Raw genomic sequence first — 26,822 nt, forward strand, 5'->3', positions numbered from 1 at the left:
GGGGAGGAGACGCTGACCCCTCCCCTGCAGTTCCCATTGATGGCTCTGCCCTGGCCTTGTCTGATAGTTTTCACTCTGAGATGTCATACCTGAAGGGCTCAGAGGGCCCCACTGCCCACAGCCCAGCAAGTCCCTAAGCCCACTGGGCCCAGATGCCCCCAGGGGCAGGGCAGGACCCCCTTACCTCCCCTCTCCTGCCACTTGCCCTTTTCTTGCCTGGGCAGCTGCAAACCACATAGGTCTTCTCTATTGTTCTAAAAGGTATTCCCCCAGCCCCAATTTAATGCCCTCAATAAAATCTTTGATGTTTACCTCCATGACTCTGTCACCAACGTGGTCCCCCTGTCCTTTGAGCCTTGACAGGAGTGGGGGGCAGGGTGTTGTGGTTTGCCAGATGGGGACAGGGTTATGAGAGGGGTGTGAGGCCAGTGGGTCAGCAGAATCAGAGCTAAGGCCTGATCTGAGGTCCCCTAGTTGGTACTGATACCAGATGCAAGGCCTGGGGATACATGGGCCTCATATTCAGTGGACACCCTTGGTTTAGAGCCTTCCCCATGACTAGGACAGTCTGGAGGCTTCCTGAGGAGGGGCTGTTGTCCCATTGGGTGTGCCACTCTTGAGGGACGCCCTACTGTGAGATGGGTTTTGGGAGACCTCAAACCTCCTCCCCCACTATTTCCATGGAAACAAACTCACTCTCAGTGTATGTCGCGACTATATGTCTAGCAGCAGGCCCAGCCCTCAGGACAGACCCCGCCTCCACCCTTCATGGCTTCTGGCGGGAACGGTGCACAGCAGTGCCATGGGCGAGGGCCGGTGTGGCCGCTGGGCACCCGGGGCAGCGCCGGCTGCCTGGCCTCCTCCTCGCTGGGGCCGCTGGGCCTCCGGCCTAGAAGGGCAGGAAGTCGTCCACCTCGAGGTGCAGGAAAGGGCCCAGGAGGGCCCGGAGCTTCCAGACTGCGGTGCGGCTCAGCAGGGGCGGCACCAGCCCCTCGAAGGGTGCAGGGTCCACCACGTACACATAGGCGGCAGTGCAGGCCAGCAGGGCGCCCAGCAGCAGCCTCAGGGCCAGCAGCCTGTGGGCGGCGGTGGTCAGGGGGTGGGGGGCACCCATGGAGATGGTCCTCGGGGACTGGGCTTTGCCCATGTGCACAGCCACTTACCAGAGCTGGCCTTTGAGGCTCTCAGGACATCCCAGCTTTGGCCTTGCCTTCTGTGGGGGAGGTGCAGGGTGAGAGCCTGCTCCCAGCGGTCTCAGTATTAATTTCTCGCTTTCTCCTCCCCCTCCCAGCACAGGCACCTGCCACCATATCTTCAGAATGACTCTGGTCACCTGACCTCTGGTGGGGCTCCTACCACTTCCACTCAATCCACCTCCCCCTCCTGTCCCTGAGTGAGGCCTTCATGGGGGGAGTTAGGGGCTTACCACCATGCATGCCATCTGCTCCTTCCTGGCCTGGGTACGGCACTGGGCACGTTCCCTGGGTAGGGGGCATACAGTCAGGGCCATGGGTGCCCCTGCCCCAGCCTGACACCACTCCCAGGTATGGTGCTATGGAACTGGGGAGGGGTCAAGGATCGGTCCACCCCACCTGAGCAGGACACTCGCCCTGGTCCTGGCTTAGCCAGGCTCTCCAGGCCCCTGATCCCACACATCACCCCAGAATCTCCAGCTGAATGTCCTCCATCTGGTCTAGTACTCCCCGAATGTCTTTCTTGAGGTTCTGGGGAGCAGAGGTTAAATGGATCCTCTAACCCTGACCACCCTGCAGCTTCCCCTTGCTGCTCACCATCCTCCCCTCTGCCCTGTTCCCTGCAGGCCCCCTCCTCCATGCCCTTCAGGCACCTACCAGGAGACCAGTGGCCTGGTTGTTCAGGGCCATGTGTACGTCCGCCACACCATCCCACACCTGGTGGGAGGGGAAGGCTGGGTCATGCATGCTCCAATGAGCAGGACCTGTGGATGTGCCCAACCAGGTGGATCCCCTATCTTCCCCTCCCACTTGGCCAAGAAGGCACCTCAGTGATGGCCATCTTCTTCCTCTCAAAGGACAACCGGATCTGCTGCAGTTCATTCTGAGGGAGGGGTACAATGTGGGCATGGGTAGGGATCTGGGTCTGGGCTCACCCAGGTCTTCTGTGCTAGGACCCTCCCTGGCATAGCTCCTGGGCCCACCTGGGATTGCTGCACGAAGGACTCCTCCCCTCGGCACAGCTCCCTCCGCAGCAGTTGCAAAGGTGCTCTATCCTCCAGGGGCTGGGTGCTGCTCGGCTTGGGGGACTGTGAAAGAGTCTGGGGTCAACTCAGTAACATGGGCAGCGTCAGTGGTCCTGGACTGCTTCGGAATGGGGGTGGGAATGGGGTGTGTGCTGTCACAGGGTCATTCCTGTTGGCTACCCAAAGTCCTTCCTGGGCTGGGCCTGCCACACACTTACCCAGGCCAGGGCTGTGCAGCCTGAGTGCTCTGGGCACAGGGGCAGGAACTGCTGCCCTGGTCCCAGGAGGGCCCCCAGCTGGTCCCGCAGGTCCTGGTTTTGCCTTTTCTGGGTGGAGGTGAAGAGATGGGACCATCCGTCATGGTCACTTCTTGGACAGCAGAGGGCCTGGGGAAGGGGCTGTAGGCCAGAGGGGAGGGTTTGGGGCCTTGGAGCCTGTTAAAGATGGGCTCAGCCCGAAGCAGTGCCTTACTCACCAGATTCTGGTTCTCCTGTTCCAAATGGAAGAAGGACTGCTCTGCAGGCCCCAGGGGTATGCTCTGGAGCTGGGAGGGAGCTGCTCTGGAGGAGGCTGGGGTCCCTGCTCTTGGGGTCAGGGGTGAACCTGGGCAAGGTCTGGGCCCTGAGCTGGACGGCACCTCCTGCCTGGGGGTCCCCGGCTCTCGTCCTGAGTGCAAGGGCCAGCCCCATCCCAACCCTGCCTCCATTTGTCCCTGTCTTGCCCCTGCTGGGTCTTTTGTTCTCTGATGCTGCATCTCTCCCTTGTCACTTGAAATAAAATTCCCAGGCACCTCTGCGCCAACCCTGGGTCCCCCACCTGCACCCCCTGGGGCTGGGAAAGGCCTGGTTGACTCCATCGAGTGAGCAGAGGAGAGAGGTACCAGGCAGGGCCACCTTACAAAGCCCTGGCAGGGCGGATCCAGGCATCCTCCATGGCTGCTTGAAGCTGGGGGTTGGGGACACTGAGGATGGGAGTGGCCACAGGGGCCCAGGGTTTTTGGCCCCTCCATCCCGCCCTGTGACCCCTTCCTGACCCCAGGTCCAGGCTCTGGCCTGGCTCCACCTGCCACCCTCTTACTCAGGGCTCTCTGGTGTCATAGCTCGCAGGGCAACCTCAGTGGCATCTGTCACAAAGGACTGGGTGAGCTAAGGAGGTCATAATGGGCCAGGGCGGTGGCCAGAGCAAGGGTTGAGGGGACTCTTCCACCATGTCACTTAAAGTTTCCTCATTTGGTCACTCCCTCTGCATATTTCACATCCCACTCACATGAGCCCCCTTAACGATTTTCTCAATATGTAAAGTAGATGATCAGACATGCATTTACAGCAAAACCACGCAAAAAAAAAAAAACGGTGTCCAGTACAGTCTTCCCTCGACTTCTGCTGGCACAGAAGACATCATCCTACGGCCCAGACTTTTTACCTAACAGATCGCTAGTTTTTTTTTTTTTTTTTTAACCACTTGTTGAACAGGACCTTAAAGGACCCTAATTATCCTCTCTTTGTAGGTAGGTGGGGGGCAGCAGGGCAGGAACCTAAGACTTGAAGACTTTCCATCTCTTGCCCAAGGCTGCAGTGCTGTTAAGGGATAGAACCTGATGCAAGCTTCTCTTCACGCTTCAGGGGGCTTTTCAGTGACTGTAAAGAATGTCCAATGATATTAGCCAGAGTCTAGTCAGGGTTGCTTCTCTTTCCTTCCTTCCAGCATTCCACCATGCTGTCTGTCCCACTGACCCTTACCCTAACTCCTGCCACTGGGCCTAGAGTCCCTGTTTCCATGTCTTTCTCTTTCTCAGTTTTCTCCCTTGTGTGATAGAAATAGTCACAAATCTCTTTTCTTTCACTTTCTTGCTCTTCTGCAATGTGACTTGGCTCTCGTCACAACCAGGATTCCTCTCTTCACCCTGCATTAGGGGCTGCCTTGGGGATTCACTCTTGCCAAATGATTTTTGCCAATATGCCAGGAGAAGAGGTTGGAAGAAGTCACATATGTTGGGCCTTCACCTCTCTGCTCTGGGTTCCTCTGCCATGGGGGAAGAATGGCCTTGCTTAGAATTTGAGGTCAGGAGTGAAGCCACAGCCCCTCAGTGTATTCTGCAGGACAGGACAAGCTCCTAAGTGGTAGGAGCTGTTGGCAAAGCAGTGGTATTTTCCTCACTGGCTCCAGAAATTGCCACCTGTGGGCAGCCCCTCCCCTGGGTGCCAGCCTGGTTTGAGTGCAAAGCCAGAGTGGGAGTTTGCTGCTGGCTGCCCAAAGTGCTGCCTCCAGGGCGGCTACACAGAGGCTGGTGCTGGTGGGGCTTGATGGCGGCTGGGAATATATTTGACACCTGGATCATAGAATGAAACAATAAGGTGCGAACAAAATGAACCAATCATGTTCATCAGCTCATTGGTTAATTATTTGGCATCAGAAGGGCTGATTAGTCCAAAAATGGTTCAACTGGTCCCTTAGAACTGAATATGGTCCAACCAGGCAGGTATCAACTAGGGTGAGGGACACTGAAAGAGGATATAAGGCAGGGTGGGAGCCAGCTTGGGACTCCCATTCTGTTCTTGGCTCCTGAAGAAGGAAGAAGGAACAAAGCAGAAAGCAGAAAGAAGCATGCAGCAGTTGGCCTCCAAAGAAAGTAGATAAGCCAAAGAGCTCTGCAGTGACCAGGCCACTATACCTGCCTTTGACCTGATGCTGCCATCGCCTGGAAGGAGCACCAGAGCAGAGGCCCTGGGTCTGGTCTCTCAAGGAGGTGTTTATTGTTGGTGTGGGCCAATAATTCAGAAAGAGCTGTAACACTGGTGACAGCGTGACCCAAGGGCACTCTGTGGGTCACTTTTGAGAGCTATTAACCATTCAGTGCTTTCCATCCCGACACTGTGGACACTATCTGGGATGAGATAAATGTGGCCTTAAAAACTCTGTTTCCCATTTGTAAAATAAGTCCCATTGTTTTTCCCTAGTCTGAGTGGTCTTGCAATTGTGCACAGCTGAAAATACACAGTGACCTGTGCTCTATGGGGAATTTTCTTTAACCTGCTATAGAACTGTAGGCCTGTTTCAGGAGGACAAGGGTTTCTGTCGTACCTGCCCATCCATTCCCTACTGCCTGAAGTAGGTTGACAAACCAGCGAGACTTGCAGAGTCGCCACGTACCACGCTAAATCACCAGGGCTTCAGCTACCAAGTTTGGAGTGGTCTTGAACCTGAACAAACCTGGAGGGGGTGACCTGGTCACCTCCCTCACCCTCTCACTAGTGACTACAGGACATGACTCAAAAACAGACACAGGGGGAGAAACAAGAACAGAATTTATGTAGTTATTTACAGAGACAGACAAGGGAGAGGAGAGAGGGAGAGAGAGATTATTCTACCCCTATCCTAGCGTCTTTATTGCAGAGTCCAAGCCAAAAACCCCACGTGGAAGGTAGTTGCTGTGAGGGCTGGGGGTAGGGGGGAAGGGTAGACCTATATGGCTAGCTGAAGAGACCGGAGGTTCCAAGTGTCTGGCATGGGGTCCATATGTTTCACTACAGGTGTCCAGGCCAGACTGAGGCAAGAAGGCACTGAAGAAACAGTTGGGCTCCCACTGGGAGCCTTTGCCCTACTATGGTATCTTCCCATCACCAAAGGCACAGGGGGACCCTTCCTGGCTGGGGAACCTCACACTCTGTTGCACACCCTCCCTGTGGTCCTCGTAATGTGACCCTGAGTTTGAGAAAGCCCAAGGGTGGGGGCTTTCAGGGAGAGAGGGCTCTTGGCCCTACAGTCTTGGTGGTATTATTCTTTTTTAAAAAGATATATTTTATTTATTTATGCATATAAGAGCTGGGGTGTAAACAGAGGTGTGTGTGTGGGGGAGCTGAGAGGATTCACCAGAGGCAGAGTGGGGAGCAGAAAAGGCAGACTGACTGAAATACACTGCTGATGGTGAGCAGCAGGTGAGTCAGGAGAGGATTGCTGAGTCATGTGCATCAGCTCCCTGGCCAGGGATGGAACTTGTGCTGCAGTGGCTGCAGATAGCTTCATGGTGCTGAGACTTAACCCCTTGTGCCACCAGGGAGGCCCCTTAGTCTTATTATTCTGAATGGGGACAGATACACAACATGCAAAACACCTTGCAAATCAGTGTCCTGGAATGGGGTGAATGTGAGTGTGCATCCCCTTGGAATTCCTGGCCAGGTGAGTGGAAAACCTGGCTTGCGAGCATTCAGGGGAGGCCAGGCCATAGCCCCGGTTGCCAGGCAGCTCACTCCTCCCTGGATACCAGTTTCCATGGAAGCATTTTCCTGCCCAAGTTTCCATGATGCCTAATGGCTTCAAGGAAACTGTAACCTGTGAGTAAATGCTGGGTTGGGACCAGGGCTCTCCTGCCTAGATTCACCCCATTACCTGGGCATTTAGTGCCCCATGTTCATTTCAAAAGCTGGGAAATAAACCCAGAGCAGGTGGAGCTCTGCGTCCCGTGACCAGGTGAGAGGGGCCACAGAGATGAGGTTCTACCCAAGGGAGCACAGGTAAAGCCTCATCTTTATGGCCCTCTCACCTGGTTCCTGGCCTGAATCTCTCTCCTTCTAATCCTCAGAGCCACCCTGTATGTCCCCCAGGCCCTTTAGACTTCCTGGAAGAGCCCAGGCTGGAGATTACTACCTTATCTGTGGCTTCAGGTGAACCTTGCCCCTGACCTTTCTCTCTGAGCTGGTGGGTGAGTTGTTCTTTGCTCTGTGTGACAGACACAGGCTGACCTTCCTGGAGCTCATGGAGTGCAGGCATGGCTTGGGGATTCTGAGATGTCCCTTGATTCATAGCCTGGAGGATGGGTCCACTGGTGTGGCTGTGCTAGGATGGGATGAACTGATGAATGATTGCCACTTCCCAGGGCCAGAGGGCAGGTCTACTCTGGGTGAGTGGACACACACTGCTGAGCACTAGGGGGTTCCCCACCCCACCCCAGCCTGTGGGGATGGCCCTGCAGGATTGAGGATAGGCTCAGGTGGCCCTGGGAATGAGGAACAGATGAAGGACAAAGGAGGCCCATGGATTCCTCCTAGAGAAGTCCCATTCAGAGGCCAAAGTTCAGAGGGCACACTAGTTGCCATGTCCCTGTGTCATTTGTTCCCAAATGGTGAATGGCTCACAGGACATAGACCATGGCAGGCCACTTTTCTTGCTTCCTAGTACTCTCTGACACCTGCTGCTCACATTTTAAATTTAAGGATCTGAAAAAATAGTAAAAATGTCAAGTAAAATCCTCTCAGGGAATGTGTGGCCCAATAAATCACTACTAGCTGAGGGCATCAAGGGCTCCAAGCTGGGGAGGTGGCCATGCTGGGCCTCCCAGGGCCCCTAAGCTCCAGGATGGGTGAAATGGAATGTGTCTCTTGGCTCAGACAAGAGATACCTCTTCCCCCGGAGGATTCCATGAGGCTATGTTCACCCCTTTCTCACTCCCCCTTGCCTATCTGCCCCTGCTAGCCGGACAGCGGTGCCTAGGGAGCCAGCATAGCCGAAGGGCAGGTGGATGGCACCATGGTGGCCTTTGTTATGTCCTTACTTGGGCCAGAATACAGGACTCCTGCTCACTTGCTTGCTCTGCCTTCCTTTTCCCTCTTCCTTCCTCAAGTTCTTGCTAGGAGTGGACAGGGCCAGCCATGACTGGACAGGCCTGTGACTGGCCATTTGAGGCCATTAGAGGCCTCTAAATGGGGTTTCCTGGGGGATGGGGAACCTGAGGGTTGGGTAAGGAGTGGAGACCTCAATTGATCCCAGATCCCATTAGTATCCCTTGGTGTCAAGGTGCTTTCTCCTTTTGAGGGAGTCCCCTCCCTCTCCCAGCCAGCTAAGAGGTGGGTCCCAGGAGCTACCACCAGATGGCGCTGTGACTCTGTAGACTGAGCCTTCAGGGGACCTCGTGTCCAGGGCAGCCGAGTGTCCCCTAGGTGAGGGAGAGTCAGGAGTGAGTCCATCCAGGCTGAAACTTCTGGTGAGGCAGAGACCGTGCTACTCATTTGGATCTGTAATTCCATGGGGGCCCAGGGCAATGACTTGCAAGACAGTGGGGTTAGAACCTCCCTAAATTATTCTACCCACTGTTCACATTGGAATTATCCTCACGCCTCAGGGACCCCATGCCTACTCCTTCCAGAGGGGCTGGGACTCAGTATGGGAAGCTTCCCTGCAGCTGTGGGTTGTCGTATTGCCTTGCTTGTTAGTGGGCAGCTTTGGTGTGAGGTGGTCCCAGGTTCCTGTCTACCTGGCAGCATGTGGGAATGGTATTGGTGAGAGCTGCAAGATCTTGGCTAGAAGATGGCTCAGGCACTTCCAGCTGGGGCCCCTCTTGTGGCATAAACAGGAGTGCCAAAGCCAATGCAGGTCAAGTGCCCAGGACCCACATGGCCAGCAAGGTGGGTTAGGATGGGAATCACCTGCCTGTCTCCAAGATGGAAACCATAGGTAAGAGTCACCTGGAAGGTTGTAGAGGAGGAATAGAAGGGAATCTGGGTCAGTGTGGGACACGCAAGAGCCTGCACCTGCAGTTATTGCCCTGGCCCTCAAAATGACAGTAGTGGTGGCATGGGAGTGGGAGAGGCGGTGCTCTGAGCCAGTTTCTGCTGGGCTGCTGGGCATGAGCACTGTTTTGGGGTGACCACAGAGAAGGTGCCCTGCTTCATTCTTCTCACTGTGGTATCAAAGTGGACACTTGTGTGCTGGGGCCTGGGACTTGGGGACAGTTCTTAGTGCAATTCTTCAGACCTGAGTTTAAGCACTAGTGACCAGTACTTATTGAGACCTTTAGGCCCTTGAAAAGGTCACAGGCCCTGCTGCTTGGAGCCAGGCCAGGGGTCTGGGCTCTGTCATTTTGAAATGGAGCTTGAGAATCTGGGGAAGAAGTGAGGGCTGAGAACTGGTTGGTGAGCTTAGCTGTCCCATCTCTGGGTATGGATCTGGTCAGGGTGAGGTGAGACCTGAGGAGTCAGAGGGAGGTGAGCAGGGCCTGGGAGATGACTGAGGGTTTTGGGCTGAGGACTGGGGCTGTAGGCCAGAGAGGGTAGAGACCCCAGCCTCTCAACCCTGGGCATTGAGGACCTGAGCCTGGCTTTGTCCTCCGGCATACTGTCCCTTTAGCTGTGGTTCCACGGCTGGGGGTGTGCGATGAAGCACTGAAGGAGTGTCTCACATGGCTGGGAGGTGGACTCGGGTCACCTCTGCCATCCACACTGGGGTTTCCAGATCACTGTTACCAGAGTCTCCAGAGAGCCCAGGGCTGAAGGTGGGGACCAGCTGGGGAATGGAGTGGAGGTAGGGGATACAATCCATGCAGTCCCTTCTCCCATTATCCTCCCCAACCTGCCCATCCAGTCGCCTCTGACACTCCAGTAGAGGACTCAGCTCTGAGGCCACTGACCTTCTCAGGAGAAGACCAGAACTTCAGAGCTCCAAATTCATGCTCCTGGGGACCTGAGCTTGTTGCTTTTGGCCCAAGTCGGTCCTCTGTGGGAAACTGCTCTTTGGGCTTTGCCCCTCTGGTCCCCAGGGAGTAGACACCACAGAGTGCCTGCACACACGCACACAACTTTTCTTTTGTGAATAGTCTCACTATTGTGTCCTTCGTTTGAAGTCTGGAGTACTGAATGCAGCCTGCAAACTCTTGCAGCAAACTCAGTCCACAGTGTGGGGCTTCAGCACCCACCATCCCAAAGGTCACCCACCCACTTGACCAGTCAGCCAAAAAGAGGCATGTTAGCTCACCACTAATTGTGACCCACCAACTAAACTAGCCTACACATTTCCTGCCCACTCAGACTACTGCTCACCTACGCCCCTTCCCTGCTGGCACTGCGGTTGCTGCTCTCAGTCCTCCATGTGCCCAGTAGGCAGTTGGCTTCCTGGGGTCAATTCTGGTCAATGGCAGAGACAGGTGAGTAACTCCCCTTCTCCTCACCTAGCCGGCTCACTGCTGCTCCTGCCTCACTTGTTTGTTCCCTTGACTCCCTGGCTGGTTTTCTGGGGAGCCTAGGCTAAGACTAACCATCGGCCACCCACATCATATACCAGCCCAGCTCACCTGCCTGAGCACAAGGTGACTGGCTGTCACTCAGGCCTGTGCTGCTCTCTCAGCGTTGTATGGTAGAACCACCGGGAGACTCTGGGAAGGCAGCGCAGGGCATTCTTCTTAATAAGGCCTTGAAGCAATGATAAAGGGCAGTATCATATCTCCGTGATGCGCCCTTAGCGGGCTCACCAAACAAGTGAGACATTTAATTTATCTCAGGAACTGGGAGCAAGTTATAAAAATGGTAATTTCTTGGAGATTCAATTATGTGTTTTCATTGTTACCCTTGGTAATCAAGGAAATGATTTTTAAAGGAAAGCTGAGATGATACAATCTCAGGGGGAGGATAGAGGCCAGGAAGGCAGTTTGGCGATTGGGATAAAGACGCTGTCTGCTGGGGACAGACAGGGCTGAGTGAGGCTCCCCATCCTCTGTGGGATGTTTTCTACCCAAAGTGGGGGAGGGAGGAAGATAACGTGAGTCCGGGGCTGCTGAAGATGTGCAGGGTGACTGGATTGGCCATCCACTGACTCGGAAGGCTTCTGTGAGCAGCAGAGGGGGACCCCTGTGGATTTCAGACCTGATTTTTCTCCAAGTTGGCTAAATAATATCCCCAGGATTAATGGTGCTGGCAGCCAACAGCAGTAGGTGATTGGAAAAGGGTTTTATGGCCTCTTGGGTGAAATTGAACTTGTTCTGAATGAGTATTTCCAAGATGGGATTTTCCTCCCTGGCAAAGGCAGGCAGCACGTTTCTCACTAATTACAATGGCAGCTCCTTGCTGCTCAGCACCCACGGTATATGTAATGTGTGAGCTACTTCCTGGGTGACTGGAGGAGGTGTCAATGTGGACCCATTGGACTGGGTTGGGATTTGGGGAGGGGAGATGGGACTCTGCTTTTCACATCACAGACAGGTCGTTGTCATGTGCCAGGAGCTTCCTGCGGGGGTGTGGCTCTGTCCAGGCATACAGGTGCAATAGGCCAGAGTCTAGACAACAGTGGAGACCTGGGTCAAGGAAGAGGGGCCAACCCTGGGGAATAAAGGAGAATCCACCTCAGAGGGAAGACAGGGTCACCCCAGTCTTCCCTCTCCCACAGTCCCCACAAAGTGGCCACACATGCTAATTAGGACCCTGACAGGAAAGGGGTGCCCAGAAATCTTCAAGAGGATTTTAATTCACTTGCAGGAAGTGCTAGTTTAGTTTTTCCCTTTCCAATAATTGAACTTATTTCTTTTTAACTAAGATTAATCTTCTCTCTGAGTTTAAGACATACTGCTGTCCTGTCAGATCTGGTTAAGCCTCTCCCTCTTCCCGCTGCTGGGCATGAGCCACCAAGCAGGAAGTTGCCAGTAGGTGGTGACTTGTCTGTGAAACTGGGTCCTAGAGACTCATTTTCATCATCACGGCTGTGAGCTGTGCACATGGTCACCACCATATCACCTCCATCACCACCACAACCACCACCACAATCATTTCCGCCTTTGCCACCATCATCATCACCATCACCTCATTACCACCACCACCATAGCCTCCACTGTTCCTGCCACGCCCACTGTCTCTATCGTCTCTACCACTGACTTTTGTACCATCACTTCCACTAGCCCTGTCACTACAGTCACTGTGACTCTGACCATTACCCCCACTGCAGCAGCACTGTGTTGGCCAGCCCACCTGGCTTTGATGCCTGCCATCACTCAGCACTAACTGTGCCAGCACAGGAGCCCCCAAGCTCTACTGATCACAACTGAGGGGTGTCCAGCAGAGCTACTCCTGGTTAAGGATTTTGTAGAGCAGGAAGAGAGACAAGCTCCGCTGGTCCTGATGGTCCAGATGGTCCTGAAGGCCACGGGCCCTCGAATGTCCACACTCATGAATGCTCCCTCCATCTCAGGTCCAACTCATGTTCTATCTTTCACTAAGCTGGGGCAGAGGAAGCTGAAATGGGTAGGAAAATAGGCAGAGGAGTACCCAGTCCTTCTGTTTGTCCTTATGCACAACACCTGGGTGGGCCTGCAGGCTCTTCTGTGGCCTCTCTGTAACTGGGGATGCCTGGAAGAGGGCCCAGCTGCCCTTCCCTCCCAGACCTAGTGAATGCTCAGGTACTTGAGGGGGTGCATCTTGGGGTTGGAACTGGGTGTTCAGCAGAAGCAACTGAGTATCACCCTTGCAGAGCCTTCTCGAGGGCAAGGTGGTCTGAGCCTGGAAGTGCCAGTCTGCCACCCCATGAAACCAGTGTGGGGTGATGCCTATAAAGGGCCCATAGAGAGCTACCAAGTATGCTGGCACAGATACCCTTATTGCCTCACTGAGAACAGCAGAAGGGAACAGGAGCTTGTGCCTTCTATAGTGCTAGCTCACTGTGACTACATGTCACTCCTCTTCCCAGGGTCCCTGGCTAGCTATCTTGTTGCCAAAGCCAGCCTGTGAGTACCAGAGGAATGGCTCATGGTTGCTCTCACTGTGTACTGATCACAGCCTGGAGTCAGAGCTCCTGGGCATATTGGCGATACAATGGGGCTGAACAGTCAGTGAGGTCTCTGGGGGCACATGGGCCCAGGTGGGCAGGGGCTGATCTGGGGACAGCAGGACCATCGATAGACACTGCCACTTGGCAGGCACTTGCAGTTTCCTGATGCTGTCCTCCCAGTAGGCCTTGTGGCTGGAGGATGTGGGCCTGGACACGATGCTGAAGAGTGGGCCATACTTCTGGAGGAGTATTCAGGGGCTCTTAGAGATGCTGAGAGAGGGTTGGGTTATGCCCAGGGTCCAGCACACATTCATGGGGGAGCAGCCCTGCCAGGCATTTCTGGGCAAGGGCAGGGCCTCTCCCCATACTAGGGCTGCTGCCACAGGGGACCCTCCTGGCCTCACCTGAGCAGAGGAATTTATGGGGGTGTATTAAGCTTCCTTCATGTTTGAGAAATATTATTAACAATTAAAAATTTTAAATCTTGGTGACACTCCCGATGGCCAGATAATTAATACAAGAGTAGATAGTAATTACTTAATGATTAATAACTGCACTTAATAGTTTTCAAAGTAATTGTGATAAAGAGAAAGTTAAATGAAAACCCATCAAAACTGCTGATGCCCTGCACAGTAGAACGTTGGCTTGTGGGGGAGGTGGAGTCGTCAGGCCAGGGTGTGGTTCTGCTGGATTCACCCAGGTCTGCCCACTTGTTGGGAATGCACACCAGGGAGTGGACATTATTCAACTGCCACCCCCAGAGAATCATAGGTCTTGCCCAGTGACTGGGCCAGGTGTATGGAGCCCATCTTCCTCCCTGCCCATGGGAGCTCCTGGGATAACCCCAGGGTTGGGAACCCAGAAGTCTCTGCTCCACCCCTATGGTTTTCTTGAGGCTTGAGTCTCAAGGTTCAAGGGGAGGGGAGTTCTCTGACCCTCGCACTGTCCACAGCCCCTCTGGGCCCTGGGAGTACTCCTGCACCTTCATACTACCCTGCTGTGCCTCTGGAATCTGGCCTAGGACTGTGTCATCTACCAATTCTCATTAAAGTGAGACTGGTTTCTTAGTACTGCCCTAATCCTCTAGGCTGGCAGTCTCAAACGTTTAGTGGTGTGAGCCTTCACTTGCAGGAGGGAAAAGGGTGATTCCAGGCAAAAAGGGCTGGGTACCTGCCACCCTTACTCTATGGACTCTGCCAACCCCACATGGTGACTCATGGAATGCCAAGAATCCTGGTGGGGGCAGGACCTGGAGACCTCTCATGTGGTCCAATTTTTAGATATTTTCCTTGGATGAGGTAGTCTGAGCTTGGCTGTACCCCACCTAACCTGACTCCCAGCTGACACCACCCTACAGTTCCCTTATCTTGGCCTTCTCCAAGCAGGATTATCCTATTTATGCCCCTTCCCTGAGTCACACAGATTCCTAGTTCTCGAGACCACTTCTATCTGGGGCCAGTGTTGTCCCTGCACAGCCCACCACAGGATGATGATAGGACACAGTGTGGGCTCCTGGAGCCTGACAGTGGGCCAGAGGTAGGCAGATGGCAGCTTAAATTGCTCTTGCAGCTTTTTTGAGAGTTTGAAGTTTTTCAAACATAAGATTAAGAAATGTGACAGTTGAAGAAGAAAAGGGGGAAGGCCTCGTCCCAAGGGGAGGGCTTCTGTTTTGGGAACAGATGGTTGCCACATGCAAAGTGCAAAAAGTGGTCCTGACCTCAGTTTCCCCACCTCCACGTTTTTTTGTATTTAATGATCTGATTTATTGTATTCATTACAAACATGGGCCACTTTACAGTTACATCATTAAATAGTGTTCACCTTAACAACTGTAAATATGCCGATTGCCCAATTTTTCTCCATGAGCAGTAAAGATTTTATTTAAATTTTTTTTCTGTACCATTTTTTATAAATTGAGGTGACATTGGTTTATAGCACTATGTATGATTTAGGGGAAAAGATTCACAACCTTCAAATGTGAATCATCTGAAGCCCCATTAATGCACCCATAATCCTCCACCACAGTCCATTTAGCCCCCTCCCCGTGGGGTGTCCCTTCCCTATCCTCTGCTTCCCCTTCTGGCAGATTTAATCCTGCAGTCATACTTCTAGAGTTTGTTTTGCTTTAGCTTTGTCTGTTCCTTTGTTTTGTTTATTTTCCACAAATAAATGAAATAATTTAGTATTTGTCTTTCTCCTTCTGACTTATTTCACATACATTAGCCCCTGCAATTCCATCCATGTTGAAAATGGCAAGATTTCATTTTGTTTTTTATAACTGAGTAGTATTCCATCATGAATTCCATCATATATGCACCACATCTGAATCTACTCACTTGTCATTGGGTCCTTAGTTTTATTCTATAATTTAGCCATTGTAAATAATGCTGCAATGAACATAGGAGTGCATATATCCATTTGAATTAGTGTTTGTGCATTCTTTGGATAAAAACCAAGGAGTGGATTTGCTGGATCATATAGTAGGTCTATTTTTAATATTTCCAGGAATCTCCATTTAGTTTTCTATAGGGTCTGGGCCAGTCTCATCCCCAACAGTGTTCCAGAATTCCTGTTTCTTCACACCCACACCAACATTTGTTGTTTCTTTGTATTTTTTTCTTTGTATGGTCATTCTCAATGCTGTGAGACTCATTGTGGGGATCTCATTGTGGGATCCTCATTGTGGGAGACTCATGCTGGGATCTCATTGTGGTTTTGATTTGCACTTCTCTGATGGTATGTGATGTTGAACATTTTTTTTTTTCATGCTAGCCATCTGTATGTTTTTTTGGAGAAGTGTCTTTTTAGTTATGTACATTTTTTGTTGGATTATTTGTTTTCCTTTCATTGAGTTATATGAGTTCTTTTTAGATCTTCAATATTAGCCACTTGTTGGATATAAGATGTACAAATATTTTCTCTTATTGGTAGGATGTCTTTTAATTTTAATGTTAGCGTTTCACCATGCAGAAAACTTTTAGCTTGATGTAATCCCATTTATTTATTTATTTTTGTTTTTGTTTTCCTTACTATTGGAGTGAGCTATTATAACATGCCACTTCACTTCACTGTACTTATTTGTTGTTTCTTTTTTTTTTAAGATTTATTTATGCATACAAGAACTGGGGTACAGGCCAGAGGTGTGGGAGGGTGAGAGGATTCACTAGAGACAGAGCAGGGAGCAGAACAGGCAGATGGACCAAAAACACTGCTGAGGGGAGCAGCGGGTGAGACAGGAGAGGTCTGCTGTGCCATGTGGGTATCTCCCTGGCCAGCCGGGGATTGAACCTGTGCTGCAGAGGCTGTGGACAGCTTCACAGCACTGTGCTCAACCCCCTGTGCCACCAGAGAGGCCCTCTTATTTGTTGTTTCTAATAGTTCTTTAGTGGAGTCTTTACAGTTTTTCTGTGTATCTTATGTCATCTGCAAAACAGTGAGTTGTACTTCTTTTTCAATTTGGATTCCTTTCATATCTTTCTCTTATCTAATTGCTCTATCTAGAACTTCTAATATTTATGTTGAATAGTAGTAGAGAGTGCTCTGTATCTGATCTTAGAGAGAACACTTCATTTTTCACCATTGTGTGTGATGTTAGCTGTGGGTTTGGCATATACGGCCTTTATTATGTGGCGGTATGTTCCTTCTATCCCCATTTTGCTAAGAGTTTTATCATAAAAAAGATGCTGAATCTTGTCAAATGCCTTCTCTGTATCTATAGATATGATCATATGATTTTTAGCTTTCCTTCTGTTGATATGGTGAATTACATTGTATGATGAACCATCCTCATATCCCGGGGATAAATCCCACTTGGTCGTGATTCTTTTAATGTATTGTTGAATTTGGTTTGCTAAGTATTTTTAAGTATTTTTGCACATCTGTTCATCAGGGATATTGTCCTGTTGTTTTCTTTTTCTCTGATGTTCTTCTTTGCTTTTGGTATCAGTATTCCCTCTTCCTCAGTTTTTGGAAGAGTTTGAGATGGATAGGTATTAGTTCCTCTTTGAAGGCTTGATAGAACTCACTAGTGAAAACCTAACCCCACCTTTGGTAGAGTTCTACCCTTGGTAAAACTCACTAGTGAAACCATCTGGTGTTGGGCTTTTATTTCTTGGGAGACTTTCAATTAGTGTTTCAACTTCCTTGTTAGTAAGTGGTCTGTTCAGTTTGCATGAGTCTAAGAATTTGTCAATTTCTTACAGATTTTTCAGTTTGTGAGCATAAAGATTCAGAGTACTGTCTTATGATCCTCTGTATTTTTGAAATGTCTGTAGTAATTTCTTCTCTTTTGTTTCTGATTCTATTGTTAGGGTTTTCCTCCTTGTCACCATAGTGTGTCTAGTTTGTCTATTTTATTTATTTTTCCAAGGTACCAACTTTTGATCATTTGTACTGTTTTTTGATTTCTAGTTCACTTATTTTTTGCTCTAATTTTTATAATTTCCTTTCTTCTACTGGATTTTGTTTTGGCTTTATTTTCTTCTCCCTTAAGATAAGATTATTTATTTGAGCTTGTTCTTGTTGTTGTAGCACTGTATTGCTATATATGTCCAGCTTAGTACTGCTTTTACTGCATCTCATAAGTTCTAATAGCTTGTATTTTCATTTTTGTTTGTCTCCAGGAATTTTTAAATTTCTTCTTTGATTGCCTCATTAACCAAATAATCATTCATTAATATTTTGCTCAGTCTCCACAGATTGAAATTTTTATTCTTTTTCTTTTTATGGTTGATTTCTAGTTCAATACCATTGTACTCAGAGAAAACACTTGGTATGATCTCAATCTTCGTGAATTTATTGACACTTGTATTTTTACTCAATATGTAGTCTATTCTGGAGGATATTCAATGTGCATTTGAAAAGAATATGTGTTCAGATATTTTGGGGTGTAGTGCCCTATAAATGTCTAGCAAGGCCATATAGTATAATTCCTCATTTAAGAATATTATTTCCTTGTTGATTATCTTTCTGATTGATCTATCAGTATAGGTGGGGTGTTGAAGTCCCCTACTACTGTTATTTTGTGGTCAATTGTCTATTTTATGTTTGTTAATATTTGTGTTATATGTTTGGGTGATACTTTGGTTCATATATTATTGATAAGTATTATGTCTTTATGATGGATTGATATCATAATCATGATATAATGTCCATTCCTGACTTTTGTTGTTATCTAGAAGTTTATTTTATCTGATATAAATATGACTATCCCTGAATATTTTGGATTCCATTTGTTTGTAGGTTTTTTTTCTAACCATTTGCTCTGAACTGACATTTGGTTCCAAGTACCAAATGTAGAGTGCAAATCTTTTGAGCTCAAATAGGTCTCCTGGAGACAGCAGAAAGCTGGATTTTTTTTCTGGCCCAACTGTCCAGTGAATTCAATACAGTTCCCTTTAGAGTGGTTATCAATATAAGGGAATTTGATGTCATTTTGTCTTTAGTTTTTTTTAGGTTCTATCCATTTCTTTCTTCTTTTTTTTTTGGTGGATTTTCTTTGCTTTGATTTAGATAGAACTCCTTTTGACATTTCTCTCTCTCTTTTTTTAAAGATTTATTTATTTATGCATACAAGAGCTGGGGTGTAGGCCAGAAGTGGTGGGGGTGAGGGGGTGAGCGGGATGCACCAGAGACAGAATGCAGAGCAGAACAGGCTGACTGAAAATACACTGCTGAAGGGAACAGCATACACTGCTGAAGGGAACAGCGGGCGAGACAGCAGAGGTCTGTTATGCCATGAGGGTTAGCTCCCTGGCCAGCTGGGGATAGAACTCATACTGCAGTGGCTGCTGATAGCTTCATGGTGGTGAGACTTAACCCCTTGCACCACTAGGGAAGCCCCTTCTTTTGACATTTCTTATAGGGGAAATGTAATGCTGACAAACTCCTTCAGCTTTTGTTTGTATGGGAAGTCCTTTATTTCTTCCTTGTATCTGAAAGAGAATCTTACAGGATATAGTATTTTTGACTGGCAGTTTTTATCTGTGAGTTTTAAAAAAATATTTATTTATTTATTTATTTATTTATTTATTTATGCATACAAGAACTGGGGTACAGGCCAGAGGTGTGGGGATATGAGAGGATTCACCAGAGACAGAGTGGGGAACAGAACAGGCAGATTGACCAAAATACACTGCTAAGGGGAGCAGTGGGTGAGTTAGGAGAAGTCTGCTTTACCATGTGGGTATCTCCCTGGTTGAGAATCAAACTCATGCTGCAGTGGCTGCAGATAACTTCATAGGTTTTGTCTTAACCCGCTGTGCCACCAGGGAGGCACTGGGAGTATTTTAAATACATCATACCATTCTTCCCATGCTTGTAGAGCCTCTGTTCAGAAGTCTGATGTAAGTCTCATGAGAGTGCCATTATAAGTTATCTGCTTTTTCCCATGACTTGCCTTCAGCTTGATGCCTTACAAGTTTTGTCTTGATATCTTGCTAGTTTTGCTGCTCTGTGTTATGGTGTAGGTATTATTGTATTTGGGTAGCCAGGAGTTCTTTCAATTCTGTGGACTTGTGTATTAAATCCTTCCCCAGGTGTGGGAGCTTTTGCTTTATTATTTCCTTGAATAAGCTCTCTATTCCTCCCTCTCCCCTTCCCTTTTGGGATACCCATTTTTTTTAATGTTAGTTTTCCTAATGGTGTCAGTTCTCAAATTGCCTCTTCAATTTTTTACATCTCATTTCTCTCTCTTCTTTCACCTCTGTCCTTAGTGTATTACTAATATTGTGGTCTACTCTACTTCCATAAACTTTCTCTAGAGTTCTTAATCTCTTTTATTGGGCTCTTTACCTCATGAATTTCTGTTAGTTTCTTATTTAAAACTTCAATTTACACCTTCTGTTCATTTATTTTTTTCTATGTTCTTTGGTTTGTTTTACCGAATTTGTTGTATCTCTTTGATTGGCTATTCTGAATTCCCTTTTATTTCTTTGACTTGCCTTTCTGAGTTTCCTACTGTTCCTTTGAGTTTATTTATTACAACAGTTCTGAATTCTCTATATTATAAGGAGGTGCAATCTTCCATTTTTCTGTGTGTTTGCAATCTGGAGAGTTGTTCTCACCATGTGATGACATACTCTCTTGAGGTCTCATGTTGCTATGTGTTTTATTATTATGTTTCCCCATTTTGGTACTCAAAGTATCCCTATTTTTTTAATTGTCTGTAGCAGTAACTTAGGGGTTTGAATTATTTTGTTTTTCCCACAGGTGGTAGTATGGTTTTGTTTGATTTTATTTGAATATTTGGCCTCTTCTTGCTTCTGTATGTACTCTGATTTAATCTTGCAGTTGCTGAGTCAGCAATGTTGGGGCGAAAACTGGAGGGCTGATGAGTTGTGGTGGCACTGGCTCGTGTTTGTGAAAACTTATGGTGTCTCATGAGGTAAGCACTAGTCTCAAGGAATGGGGAAGGAACAATGCAGACAAGAGTGCCTACTCTGTTCTTATCTTTACTATAAGGGACCTAGCCTGTTTGGAGCATCCCAGCTTCCCTTCTAGGGTGTATGCCTCCACACAGCCTCTGTTTTCCCCCTTTCCAGTGTCTCTGACTGAACCAATAGGTCTGCCACTGGTGCCCCTTGCTCTAGATCACAACCCCAGTCTCCTCTCTCTCCTTCAAACTTTCAATGAAGTTTGAATCTCTTTGGTGTCACCCCTGTTGAATTCTGCACTTGTCCCCACTGTCCAAGAGATGCTTAAGACTGTCTATCTGTGCATTATTCCCTTGAATTGCTGCTTCACAAACCATTAGTAGTTGGGGCCAGACCCAGTCATTGCTGTTTCTGGGACCTACCACATTTATGCAGCTCACTCTACTACATACTTGGGTCCCCTTTTGGCAGAACGTTCCTCCAAGTCTGTCTCTACCTCCCATTTAGGCAAGCACTACCTACCTCTTTATTCTACTCCAAGGGTAATGGAATACATAATGTGTAAACTGAGGCCCTGAACATGTAAGATCTGCCCCAGGTCTGGAAGTCAGACTTCTAACACTAAACTTCCCCTAACACTAGTGACCAAGGCCCTTCTAGATCTCTAACCTGGAGTGTCCTTTGGCCAGTTCTCCCTCATTAACCTGTCATGGTTCTCTGTTCTGAGGTCAAATATTTTGAGGCCATTAACAAGATCATGCTTCTCCAAGTCTGATTGCTCATTAAAACTCCTCCATGCATCCCTCCTGCCCTCCTTAGTGTCCAGCAAATGTTCTTCCTAGAGTCGGAGTCAGTTGTCTACACATGTGAGTACCCAGTGACCTTAACCTTAACCTGTGGGTGATTAAGAGGGGTGGGAAATTTTGCCCCCTTCCTGCCCTCCCTGTTTCCTACTGGTCACTGCCCACTGTGCTCCCCCCTCTCCCCCCCGCCCCATCATGGTTGAACACCTGCCCCTTCTCACCCCCTACTTCCTTGCATGGGCCAGAGAGGCTGGTAACTTCAGGGGTGAGTGTTCTCAGATATACACCCAAACACAGCTCCAGACAGAAGCACAGGATTTTGGGGCAGGTGGAAGGGGCTTGGTCTGATTCCTGCTCTGTAATTGGAGCTCAGATTCCATTTCTGTAAATTGGGGTTGGAGGAAAGGTGAGGCACCATCATTGGATGCTAATGTTCTTGTTAGGACTGAGCCCTAAGAGAAGCCAATGGCTGAACTGTGATCATGTGGGGCTGGATCACAGGGGATGTATGGAAGGGGCTGTTTGGGAGAAATCTCAGTGTCAGTGTCTGACAAATGTGTATCTTGAGGATCACTCCATGGAATGGCCACTATCATGGCTGTTTCAGTGGAGACCCCACTGGCTGGCAAGCCTGAGTCTCACTGGGGGTCCATGGTTCCTCTCCAATCAGCCTGTGATCAAGTGTAGGAGGGAAGGACCCCTGGCTGATCCTGAAATTTGCTGAGTGGCCTTTGTGGGCCACTCAGAGGTGGTGTGGATGCTTGGTGGGTCTAGAAGAATCTCTCTTCTGGTCACTGCTCCTACTCACCCTGTGGACATGGAGTCCAACCATGAGGCCCAAGGTTGCAGCAGAGATGCTGGGAGATGCTTTGTGTTTAGCCAGTTTTGCCCCCAGTGGATGCCCTTGGGAGCTGTCTTTCCTTTCTTAGAAGGGTGAGCTGGATAGTGGGAGGTAGAGCAGTCTCCCAAGGGCAGAGGGCCAAGGAATGAGCTGGTCTTACTGGGAAATACTTTCCATGTCCAGTAGATGTCCCATGGATCCTGATTCACCTCTCCCACTGGGGTCAGAGGCCAAGGAGGGTACTTCCTATGATTGCCCCCTTTGCCAACAGCAGAGAGATTCAGAAGGTGGGGTGTATAGGCTCTCAGGGGGTACTTGGCCTTAACCAGTTACTGGGGTGGAGGTAGATTTTTAGGATATGAAATTGACTATACCTTGATCTCTGCATGGGGCCTGAATGCCTTGGACAACATCCAGGTCTATTACCCTGGGGCCCAGTCACCTGCAGCTGGGCAAACTCTCTTGAGGGCTCTGAATACCCCCCATTACTCCTCAGGGGTTGGGGGTAAGATGAGAAGATTTAGTGGTCTGCTTAATTAGGCCTCCTCATTAATAATTCATTCCTGCTAATGATGTTCTTTCTGGGATTAAACCTGTCAGCAGGCTAGGGGTGGTGGAGGAAGGTGACCAGGGACATCTGACTGAGGGGTTCTAGGAGGCTGTGTGGGGAGCCATGTGCAGGATCTGTTTCCTGGCATTGTCATGAGAAGTTCTGGAGGAGGATGGTGGACTGGCCCAGAGAGAATTGGGCAGGGGGTAGGCAAGGAGCCCACATGAGGCCTCCAAGTCAAGGAGGGGAGTGACCCAGTATCACCCAAGATTTGGTTGGGCAGACTCCTGCCCACCATGATTTTTCCTTGGTTCACATCCACCACTCTTGAGAGGTCCCCATCCCAGCCAACCCTGCCACTTGGGCAGTGTAGACACAGTGGGGAATAGAGGGCATGTTCAGCCCTGGGTGCCTTGGTGGGGAGTAGTGCCCAAGGAGGCCCAAGTGGTTGCCCTGCCCAACCTGGGTCCAGAGGACTAGGACCTGTTCCCATTATGCCCTCTGCAGCTAAATGTGGGTGTGGTCACAAAACTTCTAAGACTTAATTAAAATCAATCTCCAATTACTTAATTACCATTGATCCAGTCTCCACCGATGGAGTAAATATGATCATCATTATGGGAAATGTCGATATGACAGCACTGAGCATTTATCTGGGTACAGAGATGGCAGGGGCCCTTCTGAGTCTGTGCTCAGACTCTTCTCCAGACCTTCTACTACTCCACTCCCCCCCTCACCTGAATCATCACCCCTTGGCTGAGCCCTAAGAGAGGCTAATGGTTGAACTGTGATCATGTGGGGCTGGATCACAGGGGATGTATGGAAGGGGCTGTTTGGGAGAAATCTTAGTGTCAGTGTCTGACAAATGTGTATCTTGAGGATCACTCCATGGAATGGCCACTATCATGGCTGTTTCAGTGGAGACCCCACTGGCTGGCAAACCTGAGTCTCACTGGGGGTCCATGGTTCCTCTCCAATCAGCCTGTGATCAAGTGTAGGAGGGACGGACCCCATGGCCCTGTCATAAACCCCCCTTGCTCACATGAGTTTCAAGCTTGAACTCAGCCCAGGTGCTCATCCGGCCATAGGTGCAGCATCAGACACCTGGATGCTCCTTGGTTCAGACCCCTCTTTTCAAGCTCCACAGGGGAATGAGAATGAAGAGCATACATCATTGTAGTTAGAACCTCTGGGGGGAGGAGGTGACATTGTGTAGGATTGGGAGAAATGACTTAGAAGACCTGGGACCCTGATCTGGCCTGTCTTGGAGCTGAGGGGTACCTGCACTTGTGAAGCCCAAGGGCAGGCCTAGGGCAGGAAACCCTGGAAGGCAGTTAAGGTGGGGGTGGCCATCTGATGATAGAAGGGGAGGGCAGTTTTTGTCCCACCTAACTACCTTTCTTTTCTCAGAAAAAGAAATATAAAACCCGCAACTCACCTGTCCTTTAAAAGAAAAGGTTGAATTAAATGCCTCTCATAAGTGCAGCAAATTCTAAACCTTGTGTGATTCTCACTCATGGCTGTGGTGAGACAAAGGACAAGCAGGGGTGAGAGGAGGCTGGAGATGAGGGAGGCTCAGGATGAAGGAGTAGTAAGGGGTTTTTGATTGTAAGTTGTGTGTGCTGGCTGCAGCTTCCAGGTCCTATCACTTGTGTGGTCCTCCCTTAGCCACTATCCCCAGTTACCTCTTGGGCCTGAGTACTGGGGTGTGTATATAGGGAAGGTGCCCTGAGGGTGGTCTGTGCCCAGTGGGGATCAGGTTTATCCAGGGCAGGAGTGGGGAGAAGCCTTTGGTGGAGCAGGGCATGGCTGTTGCAGACCTCTGGGAGAATGTTCTTGGGGTATCTTCCTAAGCAAGGGACTTACGGTTGAAGGTGGAGGGACAGATATGTGTCAGCTCATGAAGGCTAGAGAGGCCCAGCCCTGCATGGCTAGGTTGGTTAAGGTATGAGACCCAGAGTGGCCTTCAGTGAATGGGCCTGCGGAGAGGTGGTGCTCAAGGACTCCGGGGCAATCAGGCCAGCAGGGATGAGGAGAATTGCTCATCCTGGATGGCCATACACTCAGGTCTCTTCTGTGTGTCCAGGCCAAAGCCTTTACAGCATGTGCTGTGCTACACTGAACCTTTTGTTACTTTAATTAATGCCCAGCTTCCTAATGCCTAATTAAACTGGAATTGTTCCATGTCCAATAGCCGAATGTCCCACTAGATGCAAGTTAATGTAATTGTCGCAGCTTCAGTGAACTGAGGTTGGTGTATCCCATGGGAGGGGGCCTAGAATACAACCTCAAGGACAGACTGCCACACATAGGGAAGGCACCGAGGGTTGTCAAAGGGGCCCCTTCACTGGGCCATGCACTTGGGGTCCCAACCTGAAGGGACTCCAGGCACCCCCTGAAACCTTTGCCCCCACATATGCCTCAGGGGAATCTGGTTTCTCCCTGCATCAGCTCTGCTCTCATTGCAATAGAAACTCATGCCAGTGTAAGGAAATCTGGAAAGAGTAGAAAAATTAGAGAAAGGAAATTGAAGCCCCTCAGTCCCACCCAGAGATGGACGTTCCTTCCTTTGGCTGTCTTCCTGTGAGCCAGGTTGGGGTCTTGAGGGTAGGCAGTAAGTATGGAGCACAATGTTGAGGAGCTCTTGTTCTTTATGTGGCGTTTCCAGGGGGTCCCTGTATCCCCTGCATGGGGTACAGGGGCAGGTGTAGAAGAGAGGGAAGGCTGAGAACCCGCTGGAACTGGGGATGAATTGGGACCCAAATGGCCCCATTGCTCTGCTAGTGGTCATGGGGTTGTGCTTGGGTGTCCTGTCATCCCAGAGTCCAGTTTGAACCCCAGGGGACTTGTTGCAGCGAGGAGAGGGCAGAGTGGACAGGAAGGAGGCCATTCTGGGAACCCCATGGAGGTCACTTTGTGGGTGTTGACTGCCCTCTGGTGGTGCTCCAGCACCAACCTGGGAGACCCCAGAGGCAAGAGTGGGATTGGCTTAGGGTGGGGCTGGCTGTGCTGGTGATAGAGCGGGCACAGGCACCTGCATCTGGGTAGGTCTCTGCTGGGCCTCATAGCTTGTTTACCTGAGATCCTGACTTCAATTTCCTTGTTCCCCAGTGGCCCTCAGTGTTCAGCTTGGTCTCCATAGAGAATGGGTGGGCAACTGTCTTAGGGGACAGCAGCTGGTCCCATGCTTTTGCACAGGCAAGCCCATGGTTCAATGACTGTGGATGATGAGGGGTCACCTCCCATGCTCTTCCCCAGAAGGACACAGGCCCCTACAGCCTGCTGTGCATTTGGTTATTCTCTGAGCCCCTCATTTGTGTTGCAGCAGTTGCTACTGTTTACACAGTGCAAATCTACAGCGTGTTTGTTTAGCGAGACTCTCTTTGCCACAGTTGCCCCTCAGGACCAGGCAGGCGTGCAGGAAGAGTGCACACATTGAGGGTGGTCGAGGGCAGCTCTACCGCCTGCCAGCCTCTTTGGAGGTGCCAGAGCAATGGGTGACACGACTGTGAGGTGCACAGTGGGGTGTTGGATCTGCATAGATCAGATCTGAGGTCCTTGTGGCACCCCATTAGACCCAGGTATCATCATGCCCTCTGGCCAACCTCTTTTGACCCTGAGTGGTCATGAAGGGGGTCCTACCCTGGACCTGAAGTCAGGAGTGGAGCAAGAGGAGGAAGACCCAGCACGGCCTGCCTGCTGCGGGAAGCGGACCTGCATGCCAGTGTGAACAGTAGATACAGACATGCAGACGCTCTGGCTAGGGGTCGGAGGGACCAGCCTCTGACCAACATGTGATTTTTCTTTTATTCTTGAAAAGACACCCATGAGGTGATCTGCCTGTTGCTTTCCAGGGGGCATGTGGTACCTCTGGCTCTTGACTGGAGCCTGTGTGGGCTCCTTGGCTGTTCTTATTACTTTGTACTGAGCCCAGACCACAGGAACTCAATGTGGCCACCAAAGGTGGTCCCTGTTCCTTGACCCTCCACGATGTTGGTTTTTATCTTTCTCTGGACCCGTGTCTGGCGAGGGCACCTTTGACCATGAATGTTAAGTGGATTTGGAGCTGTGCCAAGGCCCAAGCCTTCAGACTCCAGAGCTTCCAGCTCTTGCTCTTGGCCTTGAACTGCCATGCAGGAATCTGACCACCAGAGAGGCCATGTGGAGGCAGGTAGACCCCCAGCCTGCCAAAGACAGCCAGTCAGCAAGGTCAGGCATATGCCGAGTACCCTGGAGATGACACACAGAGCCTCAGTCGCCACAGCCCTGTCTGAATTCCAGACTGAGCATATGAGTCATTGGGCTGGTTCATTACCAGCAGCAGGTACTAGTTCCCCACTCCCTTACCAATGGGGAGATGATTCTGATACAAGGGCTGGAAGCGTGTGCCTGGGGGCTTAGCCTCCTGAAAAAGATCCCAATAGGGTTGATCTGTGAGTCTAATGGGGGTCTGTCTTAGGTTTCCTTTTCTTAAGATTTATTTATTCATGCATATAGGAACTGGGGTATAGGCCAGAGG

General features: G+C 49.9%; 1 protein-coding gene across 1 annotated transcript; it reads right to left on the reverse strand.

The window, feature by feature from the left end:
- Window positions 1–889: 889 nt before the first annotated feature.
- On the reverse strand, window positions 890–3,597 carry CCDC188 (coiled-coil domain containing 188; the record flags this gene model as incomplete). Its single annotated transcript, XM_084245391.1, has 9 exons — window positions 2,694–3,597; window positions 2,437–2,544; window positions 2,177–2,281; window positions 2,020–2,076; window positions 1,851–1,910; window positions 1,660–1,724; window positions 1,427–1,481; window positions 1,164–1,213; window positions 890–1,076 (listed from the first exon to the last, which is right to left on the reverse strand). The coding sequence occupies exons 1-9, from the start codon at window positions 3,225–3,227 to the stop codon at window positions 890–892; spliced, it is 1,221 nt and encodes a 406-aa protein (XP_084101517.1). The 5' UTR covers window positions 3,228–3,597.
- Window positions 3,598–26,822: the final 23,225 nt, after the last annotated feature.

The sequence above is a fragment of the Talpa europaea genome (assembly GCF_964194135.1).
Source record: "Talpa europaea genome assembly, chromosome: 10".
Classification (NCBI taxonomy): domain Eukaryota; kingdom Metazoa; phylum Chordata; class Mammalia; order Eulipotyphla; family Talpidae; genus Talpa; species Talpa europaea.